At 47.4% G+C, this 16,789-nt stretch overlaps 1 protein-coding gene across 1 annotated transcript in view; it reads right to left on the reverse strand.

Moving 5' to 3' along the window:
• Positions 1–16,789, reverse strand: part of TWF1 (twinfilin actin binding protein 1) — a 181,194-nt gene that overhangs the window by 133,329 nt on the left and 31,076 nt on the right. The window contains exon 2 of the mRNA XM_069628015.1: positions 1,780–1,857. Within this exon, the coding sequence (XP_069484116.1) occupies positions 1,780–1,857 (78 nt within the window). The remainder of the gene's footprint in view (positions 1–1,779; positions 1,858–16,789) is intronic.

The raw sequence follows: 16,789 nt of genomic DNA on the forward strand, positions 1-16,789 counted from the left end.
ACAAGGAGGTCTTTTCTCCTCCAGTCTGATTTCTACCTACACAACCTTTGGCTGTTGGCAATGTGATTTGCAAAGTCCTCTCTCGAGGTATCTTGTTTGGGACTATTACACTCAAATCGCCTTGGTGTCACTACCAGCTTTCTTTGGCTTCGGCAATGCAGGTTGTAATGTTCTCCTTTTGGATATCCCTCTTTAGGAAAGTTGCAGTTCCTGGCTTTTACTGTTGCCCTTCTTTGGCTCGGGCAATGCAGGTTACAATATCCCTTTTACTGGATATTCCCCTTCTAGCAAGTTGTGTTATTTTGTTTTAGAATTGCCCCCTTTTGGTTTTGGCAATGCGGGTTACAATTTTCCCCTTTTCAACCTCTCTTAATAGGAGAGTTGCGCCCAGTTTGCTTAACTTCAAATGTTCGGTATTCAATAAATGTGTTCTTACACGGTGGTCTCCTTCAGAGCGCCCCGGAGTCACATGCAGTAGGCCAACTCACCGGTCTCTCTTGGCGTCTCCTTCTCACTCGCCGGTTCTGCTTCTTCACTCATCAGGACTCCCACGGCGTTTGACAGCTCTCATCAGTCTGCCGCTGATCGCACTCACCGTCCATCAGTGGAGCTCTCACGGCTCCAAACGTTCACTGTGAAGACCTCACACTGGAGCATATTACAGGACTTAGAGAGCTTTTCTCTCCCACAGGGTAGCTGGACGAAAAGCTGTTTCCCGCTGAGCATCTTCTGCGTGTGCTATGAATTCCGACCTCCGCAAAGTTCTCTTTATGGCGTCTCGCTGTCAGCACGGCGGCGGCTCAACTCTTGCTTTATCCTGCTGATCTCTTCTGACCCCCACCTGAAAGGCCTTTAAATGATTAAAGCTCATGCTCAGGTGTGGGGCATTACAACAACTAGACTGCTCACTCCAGTTAAGTAACTCTGGATCCCTCTTCCTCGTCTCAGTACTTGGAGCATTATGGGACTTGAAGTCCATAATGTTCTTATGTATTTTTACATGGCTTCTCTTTTTATAGCATGTAAATTTAAGGGACGATTGTATCGGAAGTAATGGTTTTCTCTTAGGTCTATAATCTACACACAATATAGAATTATGACCACTATAAGTAGTAGTATTAACTCCCTGACGCTTAAATACATAATTTCTATGTTTACAAGAAGGGTTCTCATGCTTAACACCTTGGGTAAGAGTCTGGTAGGGGAAGTCTTACTGTGACAAAATGCCATTGAATATTCTGGCACTATGGAAACCCCATCAACAGAAGAGGAGGAATACCACATGAGTACTGACGGAGTCCCTATATTCCCTTGGGGACCTTCTCCTCCCACGTCATCCTCCTTCCTAACAGCACCCCAGGGTCAGGATCAGGTAGCAGCTGCCTTCCCCCGGCCACCTGGGAGGAGACATTAGGCTGCGATTCTGTGATGGCTCCGCAGGATTCATCTCACAAGTCCCAAATTCAGTGGCTCCCCTTGTGGAAAGGGGACGATCTCCTTGGAATGGTGACACAAAGCAAATAAAATCCAGCCGTCTGCATGGAAGGTGCTGGGAGCTAGTGGGCACAAGAGAGGCAAAGTGTGGTCATGTATGTGTGCCTGTCTCTGCTCTTTTAATGTCCATTTTTGCCATGAAACAGGTTCTCGGGTCCCGACCAGCTGTAGACAGGACTTACTGTAGGTTTAAAGGAAGAGGGTTGTACATACTGCAGCAATATCATATCACGTTAACAGTAATGCAACACCATGTAAAAAAAAAATAAAAAAAACAGAACCAACCATCTTTGATGTCCATTTTCAAAACTCTGTATTTTCCATTTCTGGCTTTGGCAAAGGTATCTTTTACTTCTTTGCTTGCTGGAAAAAAAGAAGATTGGCTATATGAGCAACCAGCAAACAAAACGTATTTGGGTATTAGCAAATGTATACAAATAGTGACCATGTCAATTGCCATCACAGGGATAAACCAACACATATCTAACACAAAAGTTAGTATTAAGAAATGTTAAAAATCTGATGCACATTCAGAAATTGCACCAGCTATGCGTCATTCCACGCATACTCTCATGGAACAGTTCAGCGCGCCCGAGCGGAAGCAGAGCGCGTACACCTGCAATGACGAACACCCACGATCACTGCAAATGATGCAGAGAGAGGAGGCAACAAGTTAAAAACAATATGCACAGAGAGTTTAAAGCACCACACGCAATAAGAACAAATAGCACTGTCCTTCCCAAGCCCCCCAGGCATGTATCAGAGCATGCTATTTTGCCATAATAACAGTGCAAGTTTTAAAGTGTACAGTTTATTCAGGGCCCCCGATTCAATAAGTGCTTCCAGTAATAAAACACACAGGATATGGGCACTATTTATTTTGGGGTATTTATGGACCGCAAACCCGGCTCAGAAAGCAACAGAGCGCATTACAGAGTAATAGGGAAAACGATGAGACCACTGAACATAAAAGCCACTACCTTCCCTTCAGTGGCTTTCCCTACAGTAAAGCCTTATTAGACGAATAATTTAGTATATATAGATAAAAAAGAGAAGATTTTAAAATGCAGGCAATATCTGATAATCCTACGGATTTCAAACATATTATTTACAGCTTCTAATTGCAGGCCACTGTTTGTTCGTTCGTTTGTTTGTATAATTAAAATAAGCTCCACATGAGATATGTCATTAGATCTCTGTTCGAACTTGCCTGCTCTCAAAGGGGCACATACAAGCAATATTGGCCACCTGGATTTAGCGTGACTGCGCAACGCACGTTTTGTGCATGCGCGGCCTCTGGCACAGACTTCTTATCCGGAGCAGAAATTGCAAGGGTGGCGCGTCCGTTTCCAATTTGCTTTCTGAAAACCATTTGCAGCATCTTTATCTTAAAGTGGAAATAAGACATTTCACTCACCTGCCAGTAGGCGATTAAAAATATCAACGCCACAGAATACGCGCAAGAGAAATAATGATAGGCTTTGCGGTAGCGCTTCTCGCGTCTGAGTGCTGTGATCATAGATGTCATTGCAAACACATTTTATCAAAAAGTAACCATTTTTATGAAAAGTCAAACAAAGAAGAGGAGTCTTAAAAAAAACTTCCCAAAACTACTCATCAGTAGGATTCTACCCGTTACAGACCCTCAGCTAGACCTCTACAGGGTACTCAAGAAATAAGATGGAGATACCAGTCATCCTAGAGTACTGCAGAAACACTAGTTGGGGGCTACAATTTGAGGGGGCCGGTGGGGAGTGTAAGATAGCCAGATGGCAAACTTGAGTTTCAGTATTCATTGGAGCACAAGCAGGATCGGAATCCTCCACATCTCGACAGTTTCGCAAACAGCCCCATCGTCCAAAGTTCTGGAAGGGGATGGGGTGTGGACAGAGTAATGACAAGTGACATGGGCTGTACAACACGCTTAATTATTTCACTTTCACTAATGAATGGTTTGTTCAAAGTCTGTAGGCTTTAGGGCTAATGCTATAACGAAAATAAATGATCTTAAAAAGAGTGCAACAAGGGGTCTTAACACGAAGACAAGTTTCCTGCCAAGTGCCTAGCACCTTAGTTATGCAATCTCCAAATTGCAAGATCACCAGCAACTTTTTAAAGTCCTTGTCTCCTCTCAAAGCACCCTAACCTACAACAGAAAGTCCCAAACCAAGGGCCTACTGTAAATTTCAACTGCTGATGTTGATAACTCCTGTAGCCTCCCGGCTGCCCTACTCTATCAACAATGTTCCATGGATTGGCCCATGGTAGAGTTCAAAGCCCATTCATAAAAGCCTATCCTTATTCGATGGCCACAAACAGAAGAACAAGTTACTCTCTTACCTGGTAACGTTCTTTCGATGGGATGGTCTGACGACGTATTCCATATCTATGACAGTAATCAGCACAGCTGTGGCGATTACTGTCATAGATATGGAATACATCGGAGGACCCAATCCCCTTGAAATATACTTCAGGGAAGCGTTGTGTTCAGGTTCCATGATTCTTTCTCTGGTCAGGTCTAGGTCAGGTGTACCATGATTCAGGATTCATTCTGGGCTTCTCCACTGCCTTGCATTCTGAACGCTTGTAAACATCTCTATTACGTACTGTGAAGATAGTCTCGGGAGGGTAGCTTAGGGGCAACGTGCTCGCCGTGCTCGCCTTGGAAGACAGACGACACGGAGCAACACAGGTTCAATCCCCGGGTCCGCGCTTAGAAACCTCTGGATAATAAGCGTGTTATAAATAAACAATCCTATCATATCATTAAGAGCAAGTCAAGGGCCAGGAGAGACCTGCCTCATGTACCAAACAAGTCCTTCCTGGGACTTTGCTTTCACTCCACATTCCGGCAGGGCCCTCATGTGCTTAGGAATTGTCCTGTGTCGCACAGGTCTCTCTGAGATCTGGGTTTTTGTCTGGACCCAACAGGTCCATTCTGGACCTTTACTTTCTCTCTGGATTCAAAGAAGTCCCTCTCTCCAGCCTTTGGAACAGTAACAGGTATTTCTCCAGCCCCACATTAGGGTCCTGGTCAGGGAGCAGATATGGTTTCACCTCCTGCCCTGGTTTCAGGTAGCCCCCTCTTTTCACCTTCGGTTCACTGGTAGATGGCTTCTTCCATCAAATGCCCTTCGGGTTGGGGAGCAGCTCAGCGCATGCCATTGATCCGCTCATTCAGGTTCTCCAAGCCTGGACCGTCTTCAGCCTACTTGCTTCCCGTCGGCTCAAGAGCATCCCAGCTCTCCTCCAAGTGGCAGCGATTCTCTGCTTCCGGTTTATAGGGACTTGCCCGTGTATCAAGGGAGCACAGTTGGTCAGGTCTGCCTCCTCTGGGAGTTCCTATCCTTCTGAGTTTCCACAGTCTTATTTATACTCCCAGGTCTGGGGGGTTTGCTTTTCAATCTTGCCCCAGATTGATTTTAATTCGTACTGCTGATTGGTTATTCACAGGATTGGTTTTAATACCCTTCTTTAGAGTCTTATTAATGTTGGGTTCACACTGGCTAATTGTTTTATGAGCTTTTGGGCTGTTGGTGTGGGTTCAAAGGTGGTGAGGGACTTCAGCAGCATCTTAGAATTCTCAGTGATGCAGGGATCGGCTCTGTGTTCCTCCATGGCAACTCTGCGCTGATCAGAGACAGATTGCACCTGGCACCTCTGCACTCCGGGCTGGCAAGATGGCATCTTGATGGTAAGACTTTTCAGTTCGACTTGCAAACCTAGCAGGTTTATGGATCAGCTGGTCTTTGCCAATTACAGACTGTTCCTCCGAACTTTCAACTACCACTGTGTCCTGAAGTGTCAAGGCCAACATTCTGCGCTGGGGTGACCATTAAGGTAAGACCACATCCCTGGGGCGGGGACTGTGAGCCAACCGAATCCCTCCTCTTTCACCCTGCAGGAGGCACGTCGAGTAGCGGCAGGACCAGCCGAGTCCTTGGTGGCTCGCTTCCAACACGTGCAACGATGGGGAGTTCGGACGACTCACCACAGAGGTTAAGGGTCAAATCTACATCCATTAAAAGTGTGCGCGCATCCAGTTGCTTCTAGATGTGGAAAATAAAAATCTTTTAGAACTTCGGTACTGTCCACTTTGACTTTAGGTACCTCAACAAGTTTGCCTTAAACACAAACCTAAAACTTTGTATAAACAACTTGCACTCATTCAGTTCAATATGCGCAAGCAATTCGTGGCCCATCCTCTATCAGGGAAGTGGAACAGAAACACAGACAGATCTCAGATGAATCGCAGGAGCGAGAGCTTGCAAGGTTGCATGGTAGGCAGGGGGTTCATGGATTCACATCTGGACCCGAATATATGTTTAACACCTAAAGAGATGGAGAAACACAGACAGATCTCAGATGAATCGCAGGAGCGAGAGCTTGCAAGGTTGCATGGTAGGCAGGGGGTTCATGGATTCACATCTGGACCCGAATATATGTTTAACACCTAAAGAGATGGAGAAACACAGACAGATCTCAGATGAATCGCAGGAGCGAGAGCTTGCAAGGTTGCATGGTAGGCAGGGGGTTCATGGATTCACATCTGGACCCGAATATATGTTTAACACCTAAAGAGATGGAGAAACACAGACAGATCTCAGATGAATCGCAGGAGCGAGAGCTTGCAAGGTTGCATGGTAGGCAGGGGGTTCATGGATTCACATCTGGACCCGAATATATGTTTAACACCCAAAGAGATGGAGAAAGCCCGTTTCACAAACATTGGCAACGGTGGGTGAAAAAAGTCAGTTTATGAAGCAGAGAACGTAGCTTCTCAACAGAGCATGAGGTTGCCAGGTGGCATACAAACATTTGGCTCAAGGAACTTGCATAAGGATAGAAAAACTGACTGTACCTCTCTCACAGTGCCTCTTTCTCATCGAGCGAGTGTTCGGCTACTCGTAGGACACCAAAGTTCCAGATACTGGAGGAACAATGGTGCTATTTATTAGCCTAAACTTCAAATGCGCAAGGTCTTCCGATGAGAACAGAGAATGGTAAAATTAAAAGGCCCACTGTACAATGGATGTATTTCCAAAGCTCCTTTACCAGCTGCCCCCCTATGCAAATGTGGTGATTATTCAAAATAAATTCAACCCCTATATCTTCAAATCACTGCATGGCTTGCACCCCCCTCCCCTAGCGGACACAATCCCCGGATATTCTCTTGAGCAGTCTTCACTCCAGCCATCGGTACATTGCGATGAATCCTGAGGAATCATCACTAATTCCCCAGTGGCAGTCTCCCCCTCCATGGCCAGGGAAAGGCAGCGTCTACCGGATCCTGACCCTAGGGGTGGTGTCAGGAGGGAGGATGATAGAGGAAGAGTTGAATACCGGGCACAGGTGAGGTGCCAACAGGAGAGAGGTAGCATTTTCCCCCTTTTAATGAGGAGGAAATCCTAAATTCAGAATCCTTATTGGCGTATTGTTGTGAAATATCTGATGTTTATGGTAATTATAATGATATTACAACTGTGTTTATTATTATTTTATAATTTGGTTTTTATAACTCAATTAATGCCCAGAGGTTTCTAAGAGTGGACCCGGGGATCAAACCTGTTTTGCTCTTTGCCGTCTTGCTTCCAAGGCGAGCACATTGCCCCCAAGATATCCTCCCGTTCAATCATTTAATGCAAACTTCATTAAAACATCCTTGGACTCAAAGTCCCAGAAATCCTCAAATACTGTGACGAGGAAGAGGAGCAAGAAGTTCATGTGTAGGAAACGTGACCTTGAGAACAATATGCAGTCTTGTGGTTGCAAAGCCAATCAGCTGTGCTGGAATTTTAAATGCCCAAATCACCTGCAGCTGAGAAAAGAGAAACAAGAACGTGGATGGAGGAGAGAACGCAGGTTGCAGAGTGCGCGGAACTGGAAGCGTGACTGGTGGCAGAAGAAATCCCACAAAGGACTGTGGGGAGAGAAGTATGCCAGGAGTCAGCTGATGGCGTTTGGAGAGGAGCTCCGGTCAAGAGGAAGCAGAGGGTGTCTAGCGGAGCCATGTGTGGAGACGTGGTCCTGAAAAGCAGTACCGGTCTTGGCAGTGAAGACTGGAAGAGCCAACGGGGAGACCCAGCGGAACTCAACCACTGAAGGAGACCTAGCCCCTCGCAAGCATCTCTCAACCTCAGCAAAGAGAGCCGGTAGAGCCTTATAGTGAACGGGGCCTCGGGACGTGCGGATATGCTGAAAAGTACCAACCTAATGGAACTAAAAGGAGAAGGGGAATATGGTGGAATTTCCTTGATATGAAATGCCATTTGGGGGAAAAACTTGGACCAGCATTGCCTAAGCCAAGAGATACTGCCAAAAGATGAAAAAGGGCAACTATGATGTAATTCTCCTGACTTAAAGAAGTCAGTTGGGAGGTACTTGGAAAAAGCATTGCCAAGAGTCAAGAGAGCTTGATAAAAGGAAAAGCTTGAACAAACCGTCAGATATTGGAGTACGGTTTGGGGGAAACTGAAAGTGAATGTGCAGAGAAGGCCGATAAGGATATCAGGTAGTGAAACCTTTTTGGATAAGGATACCTGGCAGGAGAGTACACCAGGGGATCTGAGTGGGCCGAAAGAGGGATATTCCTAGCAGGGGAGTACACCAGGATATCAAGAGTTTACAGTTGAAGAATTTCCTGGCAAGACAGTGTAAAGATATTGGTTCACCTTAGGTTCTTGTTTCCTTTGAACATTGTGTCAACCAGAAACTTAAAGACGTGCCTTTTGCAATGTTCTGAAAAAGACATTTGTTTTACCATCCTGAAAATTATTAAAGAGTTTCCTCTACCTTATTCAAACCAACATTGGAATACACACAAGCTCAGTAAGTTGTCAAATACACTCCCCAGCGAGCCTGTGTCTCAAAGTCGAGCTATCCAACCAGCAGATAAAACCTCACTGTTGGGGCTATGCTTGATCTTTGGGCAGACACTACTCGGAGGGAACTGAATATCTATAACCTTCCCTTTGGGTCGATTTACTGCAAAGTCTAGTGATTTGAAGCATGAGCCCCAAGAGTATCGGCTATGCAGGCGCCAGAAAGGAATGGCTTTCAACTGCTATCACAGGCACAGTGGATGCACTGCATGATATGACCTGCTGCAACTAAACAAAACAGCACTATAAAGGTAGGCAGAGGGGGGGAAACGTAATTTCAGAAATGTCCATCAAGGGCCGTAGTTAAAGTTAGGGGTCCCAAATGTGTGTGTCCCATACAATTTCTAATGCACCATTTTTTTTATATCAGGCTTACAGTCCAAACCGCTGAACACATTACCTCCAACCGTTTCCCAGGACTTCACCTTTGCTCTGACCAGAGATCCTTGTGCATATCCGTGTAGCATTTGTTTTTATATATGGCAAAAAGTAGGGGTATTTTGGCCCACATTAAACAATTAGCAGACGCACCTGCCCATTTCTGGGAAGTTGATCGGCTTAACTGTGTCTGCGGGCCTAGCACAGGTCTGTGGCTGCAGCAAAGGACAACCAGATTGGCCCGGCAGTGCATGGTGGTACTTAGCCAAACTGGCTATGCTCTGGGGTATGGGAGAGAGAAAGGAATTTACTTAAGAGATTGTTTGTGACTGGTGTGTACAGAGCCAGAGGTGTTAACATTTGTCAAAAATGGCCTACTGCAGGGCTCTTGGCATTGACGTCACCCTAGGGAGGGTGTAGGTGTCCCCAAGAAGAGTACAATATAGAGACAAAAAAAAGAGGGGGAAAAAAAGGGTGCCTTTTTGGCAACAGGGTCGTGAGCAATTCATGGAGTCTGCATGCATGAATCGTGACTTTGACCCAGCTTAAAACCTGCGGACCAATATTATGGTCTGTAAGCCACCAGTTTGTGGGGTAATGGAAGCCTGAACACCCGCAATAAGGGAGTGGGAAGTGGCTCCTTCAGGAGACTGGCCAGGGTGCAGGAATAGCCGAAGGCCATGCCCTGTGACCAATTCCAATTGCTCATGGCCACCAGCCTTGGGCAGTAGCCACTTCAGGTGGCATGGGGTGGTTGAAGGCATAACACAAAGCCACGCCCAAAATACACATACAAGTAGCCATTAGCGCAGGCCATGGCTAATGGCTGTTCTAGTTTGATTGGGGGGACCAGGGCATAGCCAAAATGATCACTGGCTATGTTCCTTCCCCTCCACTGGTTACCTGGGGTGGACCGGGATATGAAAAAGGACTGCCGGACATGGCCTGAGGGCATGTACAGTGGGCATAATCAGGTGGCTCCATGGTGACTGGGGCATTCCACCAAGACACGCCAGAGACAGTGTTCATAGTCGTGGCCACAACCCATGCCTGTTGGGAACTGTTGGTATGATAATGTACATTTTAAAACATTTAAAAAATGTAGCCATTACGGCTACAATGAAAAACAAAAATCATGCCAATGTGCCTGTTTTGGGCAATAAAGCAATCACAACTCTGTCTGTCGCTTGGGCCTATCTGCTGTGGAACCGCTTGGCACTTTTGGACCAGTCAGTCAATGCTGGGGGCCATCCAAAGCTCTTTAACATCAGGATCTAGCTCCTCTGTTTCTTCATCCTTGTCCATGCTGGTTGGAAAACAGAACAAACCCGTACTGAAGAAATGGTGTCCGGGTCAGGCCAACTAAGAAGAGTGCTCTCCAATTCCTTGTGGTTTGGATCCCGTTCCAAGGGTGATCTTGCCCTACGCGTCACAAGTATGTTCTCTTATGAGGACCCTATTCTAATACAAAGTTCAAAAGGAAATGGCCAAAAGGACAAAGTCTGAAACCTATTCTTTAGGAGTCATGTTAGCCCCCACAACAGCCCTACTATAGCAACACAAAAATAGTACAATTATGGGCAACACCAAAGTCAACCCCTATCGAAAGATTATGGGCCGTAGGCATCACCGATAGGTTTACAGAGGGGCGTTTTCTTTCTCTTGTCCGCAGACCTTCAAATTCCGCAGGAGGTCTGCATACAGACCAGTCCCTTGTAGTATCGCCACAGGTCAATCTTTTGATCCCACTGGATCCTCATGCAGACTTTTCTGGAGATTCTTCATCAGGAATTGTAAATCAATCTGTTTCCGAGACGCTGGTATTCTCTGTATATTCAGGGGACGCAGACTGCTTTGGGCTCCCATTTTGATCCATCCCTTAGACCCTTCTATTAACTGGGGTCTCTTGCTTATGCTTTCTATATGCGGGTGTTGCTTAAGCCTTGGGGTTATTCGGGGTCCCTCGGACCAGGCTTGTGGTTCGACTGTAGGTTTGCTCCTTCAGACCATGGTGGTTTGTAGCTTGCTCTGCAGAATGGGTATTTCTCACCACTCCTTCTGAGTACTTTTCAGGAAGGCTAGACTTAAAGCCCTCCTGCCACGGGCTACCTCTTCCTTAATCTGGTCCAAGAGGGTTTGAATGGAGGCTTTCACATGCAAGCCTTCCTCTAGGGTCCTTGGCTTCTCTTTGGAAAGGAGGAGGCTCTTCTGCTTCGCCTCGCTACTCTGGCCTGACTGTTGGATTTCTTCCTACTCTAGCGCAGGCACAGTGTTTGCTTGGATTGATGTTGCATGTGGGCTCTCTTGTCCCAAGTAGCAGCCTCCCTTACGACCCAGGGAGGATCATTAGACATGTCTGCTCGCTACGGACCTCTCCATTCCACTCTTCCAGGTCTTTTTTCATGTCACAGGGATGAGGGTGGTCTTGGTGATTTATGAGAATTGATAATCTGTAGCAGGTGGACCATTACTGGCCCTGCTACTTTCAGATGTTTTAAATCTTTTTTTTTTTTATTTGTTTATTGGTTTCATAACAAAAGATAGACAAAGAGTACAGAAAAACATCATTGGCGATTGGTTAAGCATATCAAGAAAACAACCCAAAACCCCACCCCACCCTCTCCCCCCTCCCCAAAACCACATTTAGTTCACTGTTCCTCTCTAGTTCGTGCCCGTATCCGGGCAACTCTCTCCACTCCGCTCCGTATCATCCGCCTCAGGGTGGAGCAAGGGCACCATCAGGGCCACCCAACGGTGTAGTTTCTCGCTGGAATCCAGTGTTTGCACATGGATAGCCGTTTCCCATGCCGCGGTTTCAGCTATGATCCACTTTGTGAGGTCTCCCCACCATAGGGGCATGTGTGGACCTCTGGGGCTTTTCCACCCCATGGCAATACGTCTTTTGGCTGTAATATATATGAGGTCAGTGAGCTTGGATAGGGGTTTGTTCTTCCTGTTTCGCCTATATCTGCCAAGGATGCAGGCCGTAGGCTCGTCCACCTCAACTATGATGTCTGCGCCAGCCACTCTGTCCTTCACTTGTGACCAGACCTCCCTGATTACGGGCAGCCCCAGAATGTGAGTCACTCTCGCTCTGGGTTCGCTGCATTTGGGGCATGATTGGGTTCCAGCACCTGTGAATCTTGATATGGCTTCAGGTGTGAGGTACGCTCTATTGGTGATATACAGTTGAATAAGATGCAAGCGGGCGTTCCTGGAAACCTTCTTATGGTAGTGGGTTATATCACCCGAAACAAGGCCCAGTTCAGTTTCCCACTTACTCCTGCATTTGAGGTCTCCCTTGGTCGTATCCTACAACAGGGCTTCGTAGATTTGTGAGGTTTCGTGCCCCCCCCCCCCAGCGGAGTTCAGTATCATTTCAATGCATTCGTTCTCCTCAGTAAGATCGGAAGCGATCGGCCATCTCCTGCACAAGGCCTGTACAACCACCCTGTGCAACAGGACTGTCCTGCCGCGAGGCCCGTGGTCTCACAGAGTTCAGAAAAAGTTAGGATTTCCTGTTCTTGAATCAAGTCCTCAAGCGTGGCCACCCCGAGGGGCTCCCATTGCGTACGTGTTTCAACATGCCCCCAAGAGTGATTGACCATGAGTGCAGCGATAGGGATCTGTGGGGAGAACGGGTCGTCCGACCCGACCAGTTTGCAGGCCCTTTTCCAGAGCCGGATCCCGAGCTTGGCGAGGTAAGGACCGTGACTCGTAGCACCCTCCCTAACCCACAGTATGTCTGAGTAACAACCGGTGGAGGGCCGGCTGAAGGAGGCGAGTGTCTGTCGTGCTTTCATCAGCCATCCATTGCGTGACATGTCTCAGCTGGCTGGCGAGGAAGTACAGCTCAAAGTTGGGGATCTTAAGTCCGCCCCGCTCGTATGGTCTTTGGAGAGTCTCCAACGCCACCCTGTGCCTGCCTCCCTGCCAAAGGAAGCCCCTGTTTGTTGAGTTCTTTGAAAAATGAGGGGGGGATGTTGAAGGGGACGTTAGTGAAGTTATGTAGTAGGCGGGGAAGGGCGACCATTTTGAGGAGACCAGCCCTCCCGGCCATCGAAAGCGGGAGCCGACCCCAGAACTCCATGGATTTCGTGAGAGAGTCTTTGGCCCTTACGGTATTAAGGATGTCTTCTGTGGCTGGGTTGTGGTGTATAGTTATCCCCAAGTATTTGAAAGAAGTAGCCTGCCATTTGAGATCTAGAGGGGGGAGGGATCTGTATTCATCGGTGTAAAGTGCTGCGAGGGGATAAAGGCAGGATTTGCTCCTATTATCTGGATTCCGGTGAGCTTGTGGAAGCAGTCCAGGGTTTCTAGGATGTAGGGAAGGAGGTGCTCAGGGTCCCGTAGGTATGTTTTAAATCTGTGCTGCGGGTCGGCGTCCTCTTCCAATATGCTTCAGCAATGGCCAGGACTGCACAGCTCCCTGCGGAAAATCTGCACAGTGCAAAGCATAAGGGATTACAGTGTGTTCCTTGCACATTGTTCCTGCCTCACCACGCACCGTATATTTGTCCCCTAACTACCGGTGCAACTTCACAGTCAGTGTTGAAAACTCTGCGTTTGAGTCACATTCAGGTCTCTTTCACCACTCTCCTGTACGCAAGAGGATAGAGGATGGTGGCGAATAAAATGCAAGGGTGTGTGAAAGGCCGTCTGACTGCCAGCGGCACCAGCCTCACTGGGATAACTCTGTGTCTGAAGGGGTTCCGAGACCAAAGAATCCTGCTCTAACCACCCACTGGGAGGCTCATCGGGTAATGTTCAGACCAGCCCAACCACCAATGGGTCAGCACCCTCACAAAACAGAGGAGTGGCTCTGACTCGCCACAAGTGGCAATGAAGACATGCATTGTGAGACACTGGCAGCCTGAAAATGTACTTTAGAGTTCTTCTGGCGTCACTCCAAGAGCAGAGGACATCCCTGGGGACCAGGACGGCTGACCTACCATGCCCCTCAGGGCAGTCTTGTGTGCTACCTAAAGTAGGTAATGGGTGGGAACCCCAGAGTTGCCAAATCATAGTCTATAGTGTTTTGGACTGCTCTGATGAAGAGGAAGGTATGGCTGAAGGGGAGAGGACGCCCAAAGGAAAGGAATATACAGGTTCCCTCACCGCTGCAGACCCACATCACAGAAAAACCTCACTCCTGCACTGCAATCAAACCTCGCTAATGCAGTCTGACCAAAACCCACAACAGAACACTCCCCATAAGGACCATCCAGTCTACCAAGACAATAGGAGCTGGGAACCTCAAGAGGACATTTTGAAGGAGCGGGGTATAAACTCTTGCATGTCCACCATGGTCTTTGAAACTATGGCAGTCTTGAGTAACCAGACAATGCATGTCAGGTAGGGGTACACTCATGGGAATGTAACTGTGCACAACCATTGCTCCAACATGTAACGCTGTGGGAAGCAGGACAGAAATAGAAAGCCGTGAAACCTCAGGTCAACATACAGATGGACCTCCTGCCCAACATTGCATGAGGGCGCTCTCATCTACCTATGGGTTTCCGGGGCTGCAGACTTTCATAAAATAGGCTGGTTTGGCAGGTCAGATGGAAGCTTTGGAGTTTGAATCCATGGTGGAAAGTGGAGTGTCCATTTAGTTGTTCAGACAGCTTGCTTTCTTAAAATAAGCATATATCTTCCGCTTTGGTTTGCACCGATGCAATGGAGATTTCAACCCCATAGGAAAGTCCGAGAGAACCGATTAGTTGACTTGCACCATCCTCAAAGTGATCACTTTAAGATGGTGGCTACCCGACATAGCTAGGTGGGACCTTGCATATTAAGATTAGGGCCAGAATTTGGGAAGGGCAGACTTACTTTTGTGTTGAAGGAGACAAACACTGGTAACACCCTACATATTGTCAAACTTAGGAGACCCAGGAGGACAAAATATGGAGGGGCTTCCCAGAGCGCTCTACCTTTGTGATGAACTCCAACATGATCAGCACTTTGCTCAATAAGTGGGACAATCTTATGTACCATGAATTAGCGCCCAGGAGAGGAACCAGAGCCAAACATTTGTAATTCAGCCCTTAAGTAGTGGTAAAGACCTACACTCCAAGCTATCTCCCCCTGGTGCAATTCCCCTTACCATGGTCCAACATGCTGCTTTCTCCTGCTCACCTTCAGCCGCAGTCTCCCTCACGCCTCCAGAACGTGCTCCCATTTTTCCTTTCCATGGGGGCAACCGTAGGCAGTCCTAGTTCTTCTACCTTAAAGCACAGCTTTCTTCAAACACCAAGCATTCAGAAAAAGCAGCGTCAGGTTTTTGGCTTAGTTATCCCGTGGGCCTGTTGCTAGAGCACTAATCGACTTATTACCCACAGGTTAGGGCTACAATTATGTTATAGGCCCTCAGCATGTGTTTATGATGTTGGTTCGCTGGGGCCATAAGCTCTTAAGATTGGTGCGGGCTATTCGTAGCCGGCAGGTGCGGGCTACAAGTCAATAGTCTTTGTCACTTGGCGATTCTCGGTCTCTGTCCGGGTGTGAGGAGGGAGAAATCGCTCAGCTGAGGGCCAAACATGATGTGTATGCGAGAGCTCAGGGAAAATGAGAAAGGACATGGAGGCAATGGGGCTCATAAACATGAGGGCACTCAAGGCCCAATAACCATCCTCTTGGAAGAGCATGGTTTAACCTACCTTATCAAGTACACCAACCCTGCTGAATTCAAGCAAACCATTAGCCATACATAGCATGAAATACAGGTGGTTCCTCCCCAAAAGGGAGATCCAATCAGCTGAAAAGGAGTGGGGATCTGGTGCACTGGAAATGGAGTGAAGCATTGTAATCTACCAAAATGGAGAGGGGACACGAGAACTTTAACGCTTCATTTTGAATCAGATTTTGATTTATAAATATTGACTAGGGCTAAAATCATTTTTTAAAAGGGAAAGTTCAATGAATTCATTGTCATGTAAAACAAACCGCCACGTGCTGGAAGGGATGCAAAATGCATACATTATTTTTATGCAAAACAAAAAAAACACTAGGTGTCCATTCATGTGGAAATAAGAGTACAAAAAAAGTAACATCTGTAAGAAGAAAGGAAACATAACATTATCAATTTCGGAAGTCATTTTGAAAAAGCCTTGCCTGCCGGAAGTCATCTCTAGAGACTACCATCATAGTAAACAGGACAGGACAGGATAGGCTGGCTGACGCAGCCGTCCGGTCCAATTAGAGCCTGTTGACGTGCGTGAGGTTGTTTATTCCCGACAGCCCTTAATTAGTTTCCACGAACAGCTTAGCTGGCCTCCATCAGTACTATATTAAAAAGGAGCGACTGGCAGGTGAGCGAGCATGTCGCTTTGTTCGGGGTTAAACCATTTACTCAGAAGCATGACCTGTGGGGATTCCACGATTATTTGTCTTAAACACTAGATTTGTGGAGCAGACCAAGGTGCAGCCAATCACCTTCTGATCCCAGGTGGGTGGCTAAAGAGAAGGGTGTCGTCATGCTCATGCCTAGCAACAAGCTAGTGACTGTGCAATTCCACCTCTCATGTGGGCACCTCATCAGCGCATGCTCTCTAGGCATCTCTCGCCTGTGGTGGTGCACAGCTTGCTGGCGAAGCAAACCCGCAATGACAGCGAGAGAGTGAGAGAGAGGGTGTGTGCGTGCGTGCGTGCGTACTCCAAACCGTAGGGCTACAGAGCTAGGATGGACTGGGTGCACAGGAGAGAGGGGCCAAGCGCAGCCCTGCACAAAGAAAAACAACTGGCAACGCCAAGAGCGCAGGCTCATTTGTAGGCACTGGAAAGGCATTGGCCAGGCACTGCCATAATGGCAAAAGGTCCGAGTGGCTGGGCCTATGATGGTACTGCATGGGGAATCCCTATGAAGAAGCCACAAACTGTTGGCTTTGTCATTGCTGGTTTCTGACCGGAATTCAGTGCAAGAAACACATGTGTGGGCACATAGTCGATCACCCAAAATGCTGCCAAGTACAGCCCAAACCCTATAACATTAGGCCGTTTGTTGCAAATTAAATGTACCTATATATTTATCAAAG

Source organism: Ambystoma mexicanum, chromosome 12 (assembly GCF_040938575.1).
Source record: "Ambystoma mexicanum isolate Mex_15411 chromosome 12, UKY_AmexF1_1, whole genome shotgun sequence".
Lineage (NCBI taxonomy): Eukaryota > Metazoa > Chordata > Amphibia > Caudata > Ambystomatidae > Ambystoma > Ambystoma mexicanum.